The sequence below is a fragment of the Camelina sativa genome, chromosome 5 (assembly GCF_000633955.1).
Source record: "Camelina sativa cultivar DH55 chromosome 5, Cs, whole genome shotgun sequence".
NCBI classification, from domain to species: domain Eukaryota; kingdom Viridiplantae; phylum Streptophyta; class Magnoliopsida; order Brassicales; family Brassicaceae; genus Camelina; species Camelina sativa.
In genome coordinates, this window is record NC_025689.1 from 9,088,158 (window position 1) to 9,106,760 (window position 18,603).

The 18,603-nt window shown below is 34.9% G+C and overlaps 1 protein-coding gene and 1 long non-coding RNA gene across 2 annotated transcripts in view; both read right to left on the reverse strand.

The window, feature by feature from the left end:
* LOC109132827 overlaps window positions 1-739 on the reverse strand; it is a 4,041-nt gene extending 3,302 nt beyond the window's left edge. The window contains exon 1 of the mRNA XM_019245246.1: window positions 610-739. Coding sequence (XP_019100791.1) covers window positions 610-739 — 130 coding nt within the window. The remainder of the gene's footprint in view (window positions 1-609) is intronic.
* LOC104786280 lies at window positions 10,574-11,563 on the reverse strand. Its single transcript, XR_767472.2, has 5 exons — window positions 11,533-11,563; window positions 11,312-11,362; window positions 11,153-11,214; window positions 10,947-11,037; window positions 10,574-10,583 (listed from the first exon to the last, which is right to left on the reverse strand). It is a non-coding gene; the product is annotated as an uncharacterized LOC104786280 (long non-coding RNA).

The following is an 18,603-nucleotide window of genomic DNA, read 5'->3' on the forward strand; positions in this document are numbered from 1 at the left end:
AAGTAGTATTAGTATAAATATGTTGTATTGTTGTAAGAGACATGCATGTGAGATTAAAGAGAAAGAGGTTGTAGTGGCTAAACCTAATCTCTAAGAGATCCATCAAGAACAAGTAACAATGTAGACATACAAGAGAGATCTCTCTAATTGTTCTAGAGGGTTTGTGAGTGATAAACAAATCAAGAACAATGGAGAGATGAGATGAATCTAACCTCTAAAGAGAAGTGAGGTCAAGATTCCAACAATAACTACGTCCTCTACAATTGACCCTCAAGTCATCACGAAGAGCCCTCATAAACCTCCTGATCTGGGCCTCCTCAAGCTCCATAGCCCGACCCCCATAACATAGAAGTTGACTGAACTCCAAGTCCAGCTCCCGCACTGACCGTGTCCCCTGAGACAACTGAAGGAAATGCACCTCCAACCGGTCCAATGCCTCTCCAGAAAAATACTTGCGGTTGAACTCCAACACGAAGTCAGCCCAAGTCATTTCCCTCTGCACTCTCCTAGCAACCACTGATCTCCACCACACCTGAGCATCACCAACCAGATGATGGACCCCTATGTCCACCCAAAACTCCTCAGGACATCGCAGAGTATGGAAGTTACGTTCCACATTCGTCCTCCACACATCTGCAGCAGTAGGATATGTACCACCCAAAAACCGCGCAGTCTCGATGCCCTTCATCTTCTTGATCATGGACAAATAACGTCCATGTGCTCCTGCATCTGCAGCCATTGGCTGCTGCTCCTCCGCCACCACTGGTGGCACCACCTGAGCCTGAGCCGGTACCACTGCTGGCAACCGCTCCAACAACTGTGCTAGCAAAGCAGTAAAGTCAGCACTAGGGACTCCACCCGCTGGGACTCCCACACCGGGAACCCTAGCATCACCGGCCACTGGAGCATCAACACCGCCCCCTCCGGCCACACTCCTGGAATCTTCCTGGACACCCTGCGACTCGCCAACACCCTCAGCTGTCACACTCTGGTCTGCAGTCTCACTCACTACTGGGCCTCTGCCCCTACTACGACCACGTACGCGTCTACGACCACGTCCGCGTTCACGACCACGACCAGCAACAACACCATCTCTAGCCATCTGCACTACCATGAAAAGAAGACTAAGCATAAACTTACAATTGACTAACTCACATAATCAATCAAGCATTTCTATTATAACACATAAACATAAACTCACCGTGGAATCACAAAGTAGGATCGAAGAGGATGTTCTAGGATTCCATGCCACACACAATTGACTAACTCACATAATCAATCAAGACATGCAATCCCAAACATCTGCAGCACAAAGCCTAGTGAACCCAAACCTAGAACCGTAAGGGCTCTGATACCAAACTGAAACGACCGACCCGTTTTTTTTTTAATTATAAATAATAAATAATAATCAATAAACTACAACTAGTGGTCACATATCCACTAGCCACCTAACCACAATCACAACCAACAGCAGAAATAAACAATACCAACAACTAAATAATTATCCAATAATAACTAATAATATTCCAATAATTATAACATAAGCAATATCCAAAGTTCAACCAACAAGAATCATAGAACCAGCAGCCTAGCAATACTTCTAATGACTCAACTCTAGCAACCTAGCAATGCCAGACAATAACCAATCGAATCCCTAGAACATCTTCCTCTTCATTGCCTTGATTCCACGATCATACTTTGCCTTTACCTGCACCACAAACACAAATTGCAATGCATGAGTATTTTATAAACACTCAGTAAGACAATCCTACCATCTACTGGTCTATACACACAAGCAATAAAGACATCTTTAACCATCAACCAACAATCAACAATCAACAATAACAAACTAGGACTCTGCATCGACCGACACCAGATGGGGATGCATCGACCGACACAAGGTTGCATCTACCAATGCTAGATGCACTTGCATCGATCGACACTCGCATTGCATCGACCGATGCATGCTGGACATAACACGAAAACTCTAAGTTTTACGCGCCGTCCTCGCACCTGCATCGACCGATGCAATGCCGAGCATCGTGTTTTTTCCGAAGCTTCTCGCCGGAACTTCGTTCCTACAACCACAAAACTCGTTCCCAAGCCACAAGAAAGCTTTCTAACGTCCTAAATATCAATCTAACAAGCCTAACAACACATAACAAGCAAATCAGAGAGATCTCTAGCTTAGATAAGCCATGGTCATGCACTCACCTTTGCCAAGAAGATTCTCAACCTTTTAACAAGCAAAACAACGCTCTTAGGAAGCTCCTACAACGATCCCAGCTACAGATCTCTACAGAAACAGCCTCGAATCACCCAAAATCCTCAAGAACACTCAAGAACCTTTTCTCTCTTTTGTTTTCTCTCAAAAACAGTCAATCTTGTCGAATGAGACAAAAACAAGAGTTAATGGTTTTCCTTAACCCAAAACGCAGCGCTTAACTTAAAACTCGACCGAGAAAACCGAACCTGCATCGACCGATGCGCCTGTTGCATCGACCGATGCACCCCTAAACCGGGAATTCGGTTCACGGATGTTACAACATTTATTACATCATTCATAAAATTTACACTAATTTGCGGTTTTGTAAAAAAAAGAAAAAGGAAAACCGCATTAATTTTTTGTTCTGTCTTGTTAAATGAAAAATACCCAGCTAATAAATTTTTACCATATATGGTGCGTATCACCATAAATCCGCTTTCTTTTTTTTTAAATTATAAATAATCCATTAATGTTTATCCAAATCTATATTATGAAAGTTGTTCAACTTTCTCCATATGAACGACACATCAGCAATAGAGAGAGTGACACATGTCAACCCAAAATTAAAAGCACATAAATTAAAAATAAACATCTTTAAAATTAAAAAGGAATTTAAAACATCTTTTATGTTTTTATTCTTTTTCATTATCACAAACAGTTTCAATATTTATATAAGAAATCTAGAAAGGCTTAGAACATGTTAATGTATTCTTTAATTAAATAGATGCATCACCAAAAGATAAAAATGTATCGATAGTAAAACCAAAGATTTGCTTTGTCCTCTTAAAGTAAACCATGAAAATATGAACATATGATTTAGTCGCTATAATTTTCTCAACAATTTTGAAGGGTTGTAGCGGTGACTGGGAATTTGGTCAATATTATAGAGAAATTCCTGAAATTTTGTCCTTAGAGAAATAAATGTTTATATATGAAATCTATATTATGAAAGTTGTTCAACTCTCTCCATATGAACGACACATCAGCAATAGAGAGAGTGACACATGCCAATCCAAATTAAAAGCACATAAATTAAAAATAAACATCTTTAAAATTAAAAAGGAATTTGAAAAATCTTTTATGTTTTTTATTCTTTTTCATTATCACAAACAGTTTCAATATTTATATAAGAAATCTAGAAAGGCTTAGAACATGTTGATGTATTTTTTAATTAAATAGATGCATCACCAAAAGATAAAAATGTATCAAGAGTAAAACCAAAGATTTGCTTCGTCCTCTTAAAGTAAACTATGAAAATATGAACATATGATTTAGTCGCTATAATTTTCTCAACAATTTTGAAGGGTTGTAGCGGTGACTGGGAATTTGGTCAATATTGTAGAGAAATTCATGAAAGTTTGTCCTTAGAGAAATAAATGTTTATATATGAAAAGGATTGGAGTTTTGTTCACTATCGAATGAAAGACAGTTAAATCAATGATATAATGTTTGTTGAGGAAAATATAGAGAAAAAAAAAGAAGAAAATTAAATTATAATCTAGAGTTATATTCAAGAAATTGAATAGCTAGAAGAAGGGAAGTTATCTATCTTAACTATAACCACTAAAGAGTTAACCAAGCTGCAAAAAAATCTTTTTGATAAAAGAGAATTTGAGAGTCCATGGTATTTAGTTGAGAAGCTTAAATACAAATATATCTAAATACCTAAGTTTTAGACAAAAATTATAGGATGTTTAGATGCTGTTATCTACCAATCAAATGTGAAAATGAAAATCTTTTTGATAAAAGAGAATTTGAGAGTCCCATGGTATTTAGTTGAGAAGCTTAAATACAAATATATCTAAATACCTAAGTTTTAGACAAAAATTGTAGGATGTTTAGATGCTGTTATCTACCAATCAAATGTGAAAATGAAAATCTTTTTGATAAAAGAGAATTTGAGAGTCCCATGGTATTTAGTTGAGAAGCTTAAATACAAATATATCTAAATACCTAAGTTTTAGACAAAAATTGTAGGATGTTTAGATGCTGTTATCTACCAATCAAATGTGAAAATGAAAATCTTTTTGATAAAAGAGAATTTGAGAGTCCCATGGTATTTAGTTGAGAAGCTTAAATACAAATATATCTAAATACCTAAGTTTTAGACAAAAATTGTAGGATGTTTAGATGCTGTTATCTACCAATCAAATGTGAAAATGAAAATCTTTTTGATAAAAGAGAATTTGAGAGTCCCATGGTATTTAGTTGAGAAGCTTAAATACATATATATCTAAATACCTAAGTTTTAGACAAGAATTGTAGGATGTTTAAATGTTTTTATCTACCAATCAAATATGCAAATGGAAAAAAATATGCTAATAGTTTTCGTCTACAAAAATCACTTTAGAATAAGATTTAGCTTTAAACAAAATTTAGTATTCTTTGCTTCCGCACAAATTTTTTTTAGTTCTGTCTGTTAATACAAAATTATTAATTTTTCAAATGTGAAAATATAAGAAGCAAATAAAGTATTACAGTAAATGTATATATATAGATGTAAACAAACCCGCACGTAGTGCGGGTATTTGTCTAGTTTGTATTAAACGAAGGTTTATGGTACTAATATATTGTTTTAAGTATAAAAAAAGATGTTTATGCAATAAATAATTATGTTATAAATAAAAAAATAAATAAGAATAATTTAGATATGTTGTAAATACCAAAAAGTTAATAAATTATAAATATTTATATTTTAGTTGTGCATAAAAATATGTACATAAAAGTTAAATTTTAGTTTAAATAAATTTGATTTTCTTTTATCATTACAAATTAAACCAAAAATGTATAATTAACTATATTTTTTTTTTTAAAATTATTGTTTCTTCTAGAACAAATTTATGTTTAAAACATTGTATTTCTTCACTATTTTAATGAACACAAATTTACATGATTAAAAGAATTTTTAGTTTTTAAAGTTTATAAATAATAGATGAAATTACTATTTCATTGACAATAAAGAAAACAATTTAATTGATAATATATTTGCTTATAATGTTATTTATAATATATATTTATAATATTATAATTATATTAGTTATGAATAAAATAATATGAAATCTGCACTGCAAATCGTTTTTCACCAATCAAACATTAGTTTGTACCACATATTTTGCATTAACCGCACTTGTCCCGCAAATATTTTTGTCCCGCACGTACCGCAGTTCAACCGTACCGCACTATCAAATCGTTTGTCCCGCAAAACCAAATTCACTGTTACCATTCGAACCTTAAGGCTCCATATGAAAATTGAAAAGCGTATTTTCGCAAATCAAACTACAGTCCGCTTATATAAATTTGTTTCCACAATGTCACTATTCATAAAGTTTATAAAAATACGATATTTTGGCTCTTTCTCTCAAAAAGCTTCAATTTGTCATCTTTCTCTTTTTGATCATAATGGGGAGAAGAAGACAAGGGGAAAAGGCTGCACCCAATCATAATCTGCAGATCAATTGGTGACAGCTTGTCCTGTGGGAAGGTTGTTAAAGGGTGGGGACCAGGGTTCGAGGAACGCCTTGCGCACCAATAACCTACTGGTGGATTTGGATATCCACGGTGAGGGGTTAGGATCGATGCTCTGCAGGGCCAGCTTCGGGCCTATGGGGGCAAGCTAACAGTAGGCTAGTGGGGTCAACGGGACGGGTTGTCACAGTTATGTCTGGGAATCTTATTCAAATACAAAACCAAATCCCCAAATTCAAATAACATAACCCTAAAACCCGAAATCGATTTATCAAATTCGAGTTTCTTGTACATGATTTGAGTTCAAATTCTTCTTCTTCACCTTCTCCTCTTTACGATTTTGAGATATGAGTTGCAATTATGGACAATCAAGTGGTGAGAAAAGAGGACGGGATGCCGTGGTTTTCTGTCAAAGTGTCATTGCGGCTTAGATGTTGCCATCTACACATCGAGTACGAAACAGAATCCAGGAAGACCTTACTTTCGTTGTCCAACCAGAGGAGATGTAAGTAACTAATTTTGTTATGATTTTGTGTTTTCTGGTTTTGTTGATAAAAGTTACTCAATTGTGAATGTAGGAGCATTTGTTTAAGTGGGTGGACTAAGTTGTGTACAAAGAGGTTGTAGAAGCTTTACCAAAAATCTTCATCATTAATAATGACATAAGCGATGCAAGATCTGAGGTTGATGTCGAAATTGATGAGTTAAAGGCTCAGACTGAAGAATTGAAGAAAGATGCAATGTGGAGTAAAAGAGAAATTAAAAAATGGAAATTGATGATATTGTGCTTAGTATGCATTTGTGTTACTGTAATTCTAATGTGTAAAACCGAGAAAGGAAAATTTGTTCTTGGGTTATTAGTATCTTTGTGTTGTCTTTGGTAATGGTGTCTTTGGTGTTGGATCATCGGTAATATGTCTTTGTTGTTGGATCATCGGTAATGTGTCTTTGGTGTTGTGTCTTATGTCTTTGGTAATAAAAAAAATGTATTTGTTATGTGTCTTTGGTAATCAAAAGAATTTGGTTTGGATATTAGTTTCACAAAAGAGAGCTAGAAAATAAAAATCATTCATAACATCGGTCCACATTCCACACATTGAACCAAAGCAGACAAAAACAAACCGAAGCAGAAGTAGAAGATGAAAATGGTAATAACAATTCAAACCGGAGACTATTTTGGCTCCTCCTTCCGTAAAAAAGAGTAGCGTTTAAACAGTTGATTTTGTCCCGTGTTTGCTTGAGGTTTTTTATATCGTCGATTTAAGTTAACAAAATAACATATCTACTAGATTTGGATCCGTGCTAGAGCACGGGTTAAAATTTCTTTTATCTTTATTATAATTTCAAAATAAAATATAATTTAGTAGACGGTTTAGCATTGTAAACTGAGAAACGATTGTTATTATTATTTTTTTTGTATGAATATGTATTTTGGTGAATGGAGATCTGAATGATTTATATCAATGTTTTTTAATCAGGACTAGACCGGCCGGTCGGTTCGATCCACCACAACCCGATAGATATTTCGGTCATGGTAACCTCTAAAAACCTAAAAAATTAAACCCGCAAAAAAATAGAAAAACCCACTAAAAAGCCGTGAACCGGTGGTTGAACAGGAGGGTCGGACCGGGTTGTCGATCTCAAATTAAAATATTTTATTTTGGTCACACTTTAAACTCAAACCAAATTAAAAATAAATGTTGTTATTTATAAAAGAATCAGTTAGTTATTTTATCTAATCATTTAAAAGTTTAATTTTAGTTGCTTAGTACCTAACTATGTATGTTTTGTTCATATATTTATAAAAAGTAGATGTTATATTCATAAAATGTAATCAAACTAATAAACTAATTGACCTGTAATTCAATCGGTCCGACTTGTTGACCCAGTGACCCGAAAGACTTCCGGTTCACCTTCCGGTCCGGTTTTAAAGACATTGATTTATATTAAAAGCTTGGAAGGATGTTAGGTCAGATTTTATTTTGAAATCCACATAAAATCTCAGAAATCACGATTAAGTGTGATTAATTGCCAAGATTTTATTCTTTTTTATACCTAACAGTATATTTTTGTGCCTAACACTATATATAGTGTAACAATATATGGAATAATTAAGATTTTTTTTGGAAATTGTATAAATCATTGGAATATTATCTATAAGAGGATTCTTTGAGATATTCTGAAGTGTATTTGTAATTTCATATAGCCCACGGATTTCATCTATAACTTTTTTTTTGTAACCAACCTATATTTAATATATTATTTATTTTGTAACCAACTTATAAAAATTATATATTCTACAAAAAAAAGTTGTGTACTTCCGTTTTATTATACAAAAAAAATTGTGTACTTCCGTTTTATTATACAAAAAAAAGTTGTGTACTTTCTATTTATGATTGAGAGTATATTTTTATCCCCTTTAATAACTTGGTTAACGTTGTGGTCTATCAATAAAATCTCAGGAAAATAAATTGGTAATATTGTAATTGTAGATCTTTGGAAACAACGTGATCTTCCGAAAATAAAGTTTGGAATATCCATGAACTATCAATTTGGAATATCACGTTTAAGATTTTCTGTTACAATTAAGGTTTTATTTGTTACCTTTAATATATGAACTATCAACTTGTAACTAATTAATATATAGATTAATCTATAACCTATTTGTAACCATTTATTAAAATTATAAAGTCTTATAAAGTCTACCAAAACAATGTTATGTACTTCCATTTTATTAAAAAGAGGATTTATCATTTATCATTTATTATCTATATATGAAGAGTTATCTTATGAAGAGTATAGGGTCAATGTAGATCCTATATATAACCTATTTTTATTTTTATGCATTTGTAATCATTTCTATTTTTTATAAAGTCTACGATTTGATACAAACATACGAAAGGAGGATCTTCATATATATTATAACTAAATCTTGCTCCATGATTTATGGATATCATTTATCATTTATTATCTATATATGAAGAGTTATCTTATGAAGAGTATAGGGTTAATGTATATCCTATATATAACCTATTTTTATTTTTATGCATTTGTAACCATTTATATTTTTTATAAAGTCTACAAAAACTAAGTTGTGTACTTCCCTTTTATTAAAAGGGGGATTTTATGAAATCTATTGTTTATATAAATTTGTGTCAATGTTACAATTTTTTTAAAAAATATTATTTGAAAGATGCTTATATGTTCTAAAAGTCTAAGGACCGACTCAGCCTTTCACATAAAGCGGCGGGGACAAGGATGAAATCTACGGTCAGACAAAAAGTGCCGATGAGTTTAAACGACTGGAGGTATCACCTCCAAGGGTTCAGAACCTGGCAGGCATAGCAGAGGCAGCGAGCCATGCAAGAAAAGAAAAAGCATCGAGCCATGCGAGTAAAGAAAAAGCATGTGGACTTCGAATTTGTTTCTCCATAGCCAAGTATTTAGACCTGTTAGAGTTCGATCACATATATAGCAATGATCAAAAAGAACATACATATGTGATAAAAAAAAATCTGGTGGATCAGATTTGGAAGATTGTCTGACCTCTGATTTTTTTTAGGAGATACTCGCCAACAATTCTTGGTTGAATCCAATCCTACATACAAAATTATTATTAAAAAAAAAAAAAATCAGTAAGACGAATGGTTGGTAATATTTCCAATAACTCCACTTAGCGAGTTGTAAATATATATACACTTCCTTCCTTTCATTACCGTTGTTTCTGTCTCCGGATGGAGGCAAGTAATTCCTGTCCTTAACTCGACTTCTTGAGCCGGAAGTGGGACCAAGTTCTCAACGTAAGGAGATATGACACATATGTCATCAGGGAGGCTATGGACTGTGTCTGTCTCTGAAATATACTTGAACAAGTAGTTTTTATTGTCACAGAAGACAACATCCCCTTAATTAGAGAGAGTTACGGGTGCGAAGGACCTAGACTCCACCATATTAAGTGAAGTTAAACTGATGGAGTGAGTCTTGGTCCATGTTTCTTTATTAGGTGCATCCAATACTCCATATCTCTAGCTCGTATTGGTGAAGAGGATGGGAAACGGGCATGGCTATGGTCTATGGAAGACGATCCCTAATGTTGACAATCTGTGCTTCAAACATGATGAGGCCCTTGGAAAGAGGCGGGCATGGGACAGCATGGAACTCTTCCGTGTGAAGATCCAAGGCTAGTATCGGGTAGGATATTGAGCCGCTGACATAAATTCGTAACCAGAAGATTGACCGTTGACACACGCAGATTTTCTTCCGAGATCAACCTTGTAAGTTGTAACGACTTGGTTTCCAAATTTTCCGCCAATCACCACCAGTGGTGACATCAAGGATATCGCAATAGTATTCGCATACGCATATTGAGCATGCATGCTCGTTTTCAGTATTCGCATACGCATATATATACTGATTGTGAAGTGTTTATGTATTTTACATATAAAATCACATTTGAAATTGGCTCGTGTCTTCATCAGCAGCGACTGACACTTGACAGTATTCTAGCTACGAGTAGGTAATTTATAAAAATTAATTATGCCATTGTAACACTGTTAATTAGCTACTAGTAAGAGTGATCGACATATAGAGTTGCGCTTTTTTTTTTTTTTATGTAACATATTGATTATAAAAATAATAAAAAACCGCAACTCTTTTCTTTTATTTACTTCAACGCAAAATGCACTCAAAATGCACTCAAAGATAAATCATCATTATCAGTTATCGGCGGCATTGTGTCTTTTTCATATTGCACTCAAAGATAAATTGTTGTCTGAATATAAACTTACATCAACAGCATTAGTGCCTTGGTCCATGAGATCAATTTTCGTTAAAACTCCAAACGTCCTGTCTCCTGAGAACAGCAAGTACAACGAAGCAACATGAATCAATCAATTCAAATTAATTTCAAGGTATATTAGTTGCAAGGATCATCGTCTTCGTTTACTACAGATAATTTCATACAACATGAATCAATCAATTCAAATTAATTTCAAGGTATATTAGTTGCAAGGATCATTGTCTTCGTTTACTACAGATAATTTCATAATAAGATTACCACTAGGCACCGACCACGCAACTCAAACATATATACAAAGCGCCATAAAACTTAAACCATATTTACTATGTCCTAGTCGCTTATAACCACAGAAAAAAGAACTCGAAGTAAATTCAGAAAGCAGTTGTATCAAGATATAAAGATGGAAGAATCCGGCACCTTTTGGATCAACTTCACGAGAGATCTTAATGGCATCAGATGTAGCAAGATCCTGATTTGCAGGGGAAATAGCTAGTATGATGCAGTTGGGCTGTCAAAAAATGAATGATCAATCTTCGTTACTTTGCTTGAACACACAACCCTTAGAGAATAGAAAAGCATCATTATTCTACAGTTGTATTCTGCTACACACAAATAATAGTTACCTTCTCAATAAACGATCTGACCATGTTCTCGATGTCTTGAACAATGCTTTCAGGCTGACCATCTACAACATCAATGGCACCAATTTTCATTAATGTTTGTCAATAAAGAGGCACTTGGGCTGTGGGATATCATGAGAAGACAAAGACTGGCTCACTTACCAACAGCTACCTTTGTCAGCCCAGGAAGATCGACAAGTGTCAAATTCACAACTACAAACATCAAGGAAACGAAATTGTCAGGAGTGGAAGATAAATGGGAAAGATGGTAGAAAACATAAATTTGGAAGGATTTCAGACCCTGCGTACAAGATCTGGGACTCCTAAAGCATGTTTAATTACTTTCTTGATGCAAATGTAGGAAGTATAATTGCTTCTCTTACCATTGGGAGAGAAGATACTGAGATGAATTGGGACTGTAGATATCACTTTGCTGCTGCGACCAGTTTCACGATCTGTCTCGTCCGAGATCTCCTGCCTCACAGCAGCTACATACCAAGAAAAAAGAAATGGATATCTCAAACTTAAGAAAGCCAGATGAGAAGAATGTGTCCACGTAAATAACAAATAGGATACTGCAAACAGTCACAGGAAAAATAAAGAGCAGCTCTTCTTAAACAAGAAATATACCAAAATCGGAGAACTTCTTCTTAGGAAGATGCATAAACTCAGCATACTCTTTGCCTTCATCAATTCTGTGAAGCTGCAGGACAAGAGGTCTACGTGTAACAATCCCTACATTGAAGACATTGTTTGTTGTTCTAAGTAACTAGAGTATATCATGAGATGCAAACTAGCTATATGCGTGGACGTACACGTAATAATGTCCCAGCAGCTCATAAACGAACAGACTTACGCACTTAACAATAGCTATTAACCTATATATATAACATGATGTTTTGACTAGTTGTGAACACACAACTGATTAACCAGGCATCGTGGTCTGGTGGTAAAGGAACCTCGGCTGAGGCGCCCGCCACCCGGGTTCGATTCTGGCCACCAGGGAATTTACATGCGGACTTGCTCTAGCGCCGCAGACCACCAGTTCCAGGGGGCCTTTAAGTGGAGGCTTAAAAATCCTTGGTCGCGGGCTTAGGTCCAGTGGACTAGTCAGATCACTGTGTGGTCTGGATACTGCGTTTAACAAAAAAACACACAACTGATCAGACGATTTTAATTATCTAAATAGAACGAGCAACATAGACAGGTACAAGTATATCTTATAAGCTTTGAATATATAATTTTCACCGGCGCTTTTCTAAGCTTTGAATAAATAAATCAACATCATATTATTCATATATAACAAAATTTTAATCTGACCGATGTATAATAGATGTACAGTAAAACCTATACAAATTAATACTCTTTAAAATAATAATCGCTATAAATTAATATATTTTCTTAGTTTCAAGTTGGGCCAGTATTCTTTTTAGACACAATTCGATAAAATAGTAAGATAATATTTTTTTTGAAAATCTTTTATAAAAATATGGTCTCATCAATAATATAAATTTATCAAAATATATGTATATATATACACACTAAACTTTATTAGAGTTCATTTCTAATATTTTTACTATATAAAAAACTTAGAGTATTTTCTTTAAAATATGATAATTATTATTTTCATTCTAAAAAGGATTAGTTATATTAATTCAATCTTATTTTTAAACTTTTATTTTTAAAAAATTATCAAATTAGAAAAGTTTCTCTGTGAATCAATAATTATTAATTTATTGATAAATTAAAACTTCTTTAAATTAAACTTAATTAATTTATAAAAGTTTTATTGTAGTGTATTACCCTACCGTTCAACAATATATATATATATGATATATATATATAGATATGATATGTTAGACTAAATAAATAATAAAGCTGCAAGTGAGAATATGATTTACTCGATTAGTGATGATTTTGATGTCTTTCAAGGTAATAGTTCTAAATTAAAATGCATATAGAAAGAATTAATATTATTTGTGTTTTTGGCAATTATTTTTTGTCAATTTTAATATGATACATATTAATCTTCCAAATATGTAGGGATCACCACCATTGGGATTTGCAATAATAGGTGATTTGGTGGAACCATTGCCTTGCATGACAAAGTAAGAAGGTGGCGCCCAATCATCATTATCAGTTATCGGCGGCATTGTGCACTTCTATTGTACTTAAAATTTGTTTTATGTAAAATTCGTTCGTTTATTTAGATTTTTGCTGAGAAATTTTTAAATTCGCTTTTATGCGATTTATGTTTGGGAATAAATATGATAATCAATAAGAATATACTTCCCGTTTTCAGATTTTTGTGTCCTTTCTCGAGAAAACTGAAAATTTTTATCTTCTTTCTTTTTTTTCCTTGACTCTCTCGTAGTTTGGTTTAATTAGAATTTTTTTTAATCGGATTTTTTTTTTATGCAGATAATAGTAGGGGTGATTATGGTTTACTCAATGCTTAATATATTAACAACAATATTGATGATTTTTCTGTCCTTGTAATAGTTCTAAATTAATATGCATTTAAAAAGAATTAATATTATTTCTGTTTTTGGTAATTATATGTTTGTCAATTTTAATATGGTACATACTAATCTTTTAAATATGTAATGATCACCATTGGGAATGTCAACTATCTGTGATTTGGTGTAACTATTGGCTCTATTATTTTTACTTATTTTAAAAGGTATAATTTTCTTTAATAAATACTCTCTCCGTTTTAAAATATAGGATGTTTTAGTTAAAACACGCATATTAAGAAATAGTTATTTTTAAAAAGTTTAACCAATCATAAACAAGACTACATAATATAAAATATAAAATTAATCTAAAAGTTGGAAACATCCTATATTATAAAACAAAAATACTTCTCTAAATATCATATATTATAAAATGGAGGGAATATAACACTAGTTATAGGACTAATCTACAATTAATTAATAGATACCTAACACCATCTATATCAGTCGATTCTCACATCATTGTTCATTTATTAAAAATAAATAAATAATAATAATAAAAAGGTGAGAAAAATAAAAAAAGAGGTGAGAAAACCGTTTCTCGACAGATATCACATAGCTAATAGTTGAATTTTTTTTTTAATTTAATTTTTAAATAAATAATTATATTATATTAAAATTATTAAAATAATATATCGAGCAACTAATCTTATTTTTAACGATGGACATGACCACGTCACCCCACAACATACGTTGCTATAAGCAAAGCACTAAAACATGACATTGAGCATTATGGCTACTTGTAGGCACAAATAAGAGCAAAGGTCTAAAATAAAATTAGCTCAAGCTAAAATTTATTGGGCAAAAAACTAGCAATGACAATTGGGGTATATGGATAATTCTAGTGGTACAACTCATGTTGTTAAGAGTATCTCCATTGGTCATCTTTAGAAAGACACTCTAACACATCTTTTTCACTTAATGTCATATTTTGATTGTTTGATTTTTTTTTTTAAAATAAATAATTTTTAATATTAAAATATTATCTGAGAATCCATTTTGTGAGGATTACCTATGGTGATGCTCTAAAGGTTCAACCTTATCCCCAAAAATATCAAGCAGTGGCGGACCTATGTAGAAGGAAGGGGTCAGTTGACCCCCTCCTAAAATAGATAAATAGTTGTTTTTACATGTAAATAAATGAAGTGTCAGTAGCAAAGTTGGTTTGTTCCCCTTAGGTTGACCTCCCTAATCCGTGTTCGATTATCCCCTATTACACCAATACAAAATGTTTAACATTTTAACAGTTTTTTTTTAAATTGACCCCCCTAATTTTTATTCTCGGGTTTGTGCGCTACTTACATCAGGTACGATTCAGTGTTGAAACACGATTAAGAATCAAATATATCATGAATAGAAGAGACATTCAGAAAAAGATCTATTCATAATCTGATTTTTCGGCTAGACTCTAGGTCTAATTCGAGCGTCCGACTAGCGTCTGAGTTTTGTCACTAAAAAAAAACTAATTTTTCGACTATTTTGTTAGCTAATCAAGATTATTGAACCATCTACATGACAAGCCCAACACAAGTCCAATAAGCTTAATGAAATGGTTAACAAGCCCATATATATATATTCGTCGTGGTGAGTTCACCGGCTAGTCAATCACTTTGTCGACTGCAATGCTTCCCATTACCTCCCGCCATGATAGGACACCCGAGGCCTAATACCTAAAACCCCTAACCCCACTGTTAAAACAGACATCAACGTCGCCTCGGCCATGCTCTTGACGTCCATCGCCCACGTTTGAACTCTTTCGTCCCCGACACTCAAATGATGTTCCACGTCCTCAGAATCTGCAACCAACTAATGACCACCACTCACCATTTTCTCCAGTCTTCCCCTTTATGGCTCCCAATCGTCTCACAGCTCTATGTTTCCCTTCTCTGGAACTTCACAGTCCTACGCAACTTCGTCAATTCCAAAGACGAATCATCTTCTCACCACTACGCTCACGTCTTAAACAAACTCGACTTCATCAATCACTGTACGGTTCCAGGACCTCTAGTCCTTTTCTTCCAATCTCTAGCTTCCTATAACGGTTGTATCTCTGATTTATGGAACGCTTCGAGTTTTCACCCAAACTCCGATTAGGCTAGGCTGATCCCTATCACTGCCATTATCCTCGATCAGCTTTACCACTTCTCCACCAACGGTGATCACAGCTTCTGATGGTAAAGTAACTTCTTCTCTCAAAACATCAACAAGTACAACAAACTAAACTGGATTGGTCCACAACTCTGCGGTTAACTATACGCCACACGTCAGCAATCCGCAACCGCTCGTGCCTTATGGAGCTCCGTCTTCTCTGGCACCGGATTCACACGTGTCGATGCCTCCGCCGTCGAGGCTCCTTTCACCTTGATCGATGTTAGGAATTAGTGAACAAAGAACAAGACAAAATTCAAAGAAGCGTGAAGGACAAGTAGTGCCAGCTCAAGTGATGACTCACGTTCAGGACCACAAGCTGCAGCTAACCTTTTTTGCCGTCAAGCCTATAAAAACAAAAGCAAAAGAGGTATTCGTTTTATTTGCTCCTTGCAAAGAGACCGAGTGATGTCACTATAATAACGTCAAGGAAAAGGCAACTTTGTAGCAGCGGCTAGAAGGGAAACTAGGGTTATTGAGCAAGCATCTATTTAAAGGAAGTGTATATATGAGAGAGAGAAGTAAGGTTAAGTAGAGAGAACAAAAACCAAAGAGTAAACTTGTGTTTTGTGTTCTATGGGAAACAGAGAGAGACAAGAGAGATTGAATCGAGTGAGCTTGTAAGGGGTTCAGTGGGTGAGAGATCTCTTTCTAGTAAACTCTGTGATTAGTGGATTCTAGGAGACAGATCCCGGCCCAGACGTAGCTTCCTCGTTAACGGAAGTGAACTGGGTAAACATTCGTTTGGTGTGCTCTGTTTTGTTCTGTTTTCTTGGTTCTGTTGCGCTTTGAGTTCGTCGAGTGTTTTACAAACTTAGTTAAGTTCTCGGCCTCGGATTCCTGAAGTTAAGAAGACGAGGTTCAAGGCTAGGCTTGTTGCTAAAGGGTATGCACAAAGAGAAGATGTAGACTACACTGATGTTTTCGCACCATTGGTGAAACATGTATCCATAAAATCATGTTAGCCATTGTCGTAGAGGAGGATTATGAGTTGGAACAGTTAGACGTCAAGACTGCATTTCTCCATGTAGAGTTAGATGAAAAGATCTATATGGAGATCCCTGAGGGTTTTGAGAGTCAGTTCCAGCAAGTGTGTCTACTCAACAAGTCACTATACGGCCTGAAACAGTCACTAAGAAAGTGGAATCAGAAATTCGACAGTTTTATGACTGAGATTGGTTTTGAAAAGAGTGCTAGAGATAATTGCGCTTACATCAAGACTCTTGAGGATGGTTCTAAAGTTTACTTGCTCATCTACGTTGATGACATGTTGGTGGCAGCAAAAGACATGAGTGTGATTTCAAGTTCGAAACAGAAACTCAGTGAAAGATTCGAGATGAAGGACTTAAGAGCAGCGAAGAAGATACTCGGTATGGAGATCATCAGAGACCAAGACTCCCAAGAAGGTTATCTGGGAAAAGTTTTGAACTGTACAGAATGGAACAAGCGAAGAAGCAAGACACTCCACTTGGAGTGCCCCTAAAGATGCAGGCTGCTACTGAAGAGCAACTGCTCTAAGACAAGGAGTACATGAAGACAGTTCCATACTCTAATGCCATTGGGAGCATTATGTATTCTATGATCGGGACGAGGCCTGACTTGGCCTACCATGTTGGTGTCATTAGCATGTTTATAAGTAAACCGATCAAAGAACATTGGTTAGGAGTCAAATGGGTGTTAAGATACATCAGGGGAACACAAAATATGAAGTTGTGCTACAGAAAAGGGTCTGATTTCCTCATCAGAGGTTATTGTGACTCTGACTACGCAGGAGATGTTGATAGAAGAAGGTCTACAGGTGGCATGGTTTTCACCCTTGGGGGAAATACTATCAGTTGGAGGTTGCGTTTACAGAAAATGGTGGCATTATCCTCCACTGAAGCCGAGTACATGTCTCTATGTGAAGCAGTAAGAGAGGCATTATGGCTTAAAGGTTTATTGAAGTACTTTGGCTATGATCATATGGCAGTTGAGAATTTCTGTGACTCTCAAGGCACCATAACTCTTTCAAAGAACAATGTGCATCATGAAAGAACGAAGCACATTGACAATAAGTTCCACAAGATCCGAGATTGCGTTGCAGATGGAGTTGTGGAGGTGACAAAGATATCCACGGATGTAAATCCTGCTGATATCTTCACCAAGGTTTTGCCCCTTAGCAAGTTTCAAGCAGCATTGAACTTGCTACGTGTGAAGACTGAGTAATCCTACTCTGGAACCGGGATGGAATCCAAAGACTAATCAAACCAGAATCTCTCTCTCATTAAAGGTAAGTACACTTGACATGTTTTTTTATTGTTGTTCTTGATTCACTAGGTGGATTTTTGTTAGGAATTAGTGAACAAAGAACAAGACAAAATTCAAAGAAGCGTGAAGGACAAGTAGTGCCAGCTCAAGTGATGACTCACGTTCAAAACCACAAGCTGCAGCTAACCGTTTTTGCCGTCAAGCCTGTTAAAGAAAAATCAAAAGAGGTATTCGTCTTATTTGCTCCCTGCAAAGAGACCGAGTGATGTCACTACAATAACGCCAAGGAAGAGGCAACTTTGTAGAAGCGGCTAGAAGGGAAACTAGGGTTATTGAGCAAGCATCTATTTAAAGGAAGTGTATGTATGAGAGAGAGAAGTAAGGTTAAGTAAAGAGAACAAAAACCAAAGAGTAAACTTGTGTTTTGTGTTCTTGGAGAAACAGAGAGAAACAAGAGAGATTGAATCGAGTGAGCTTGTAAAGGGTTCAGTGGGTGCGAGATCTCTTTATAGTAAAATCTGTGATTAGTGGATTCCGGGAGAC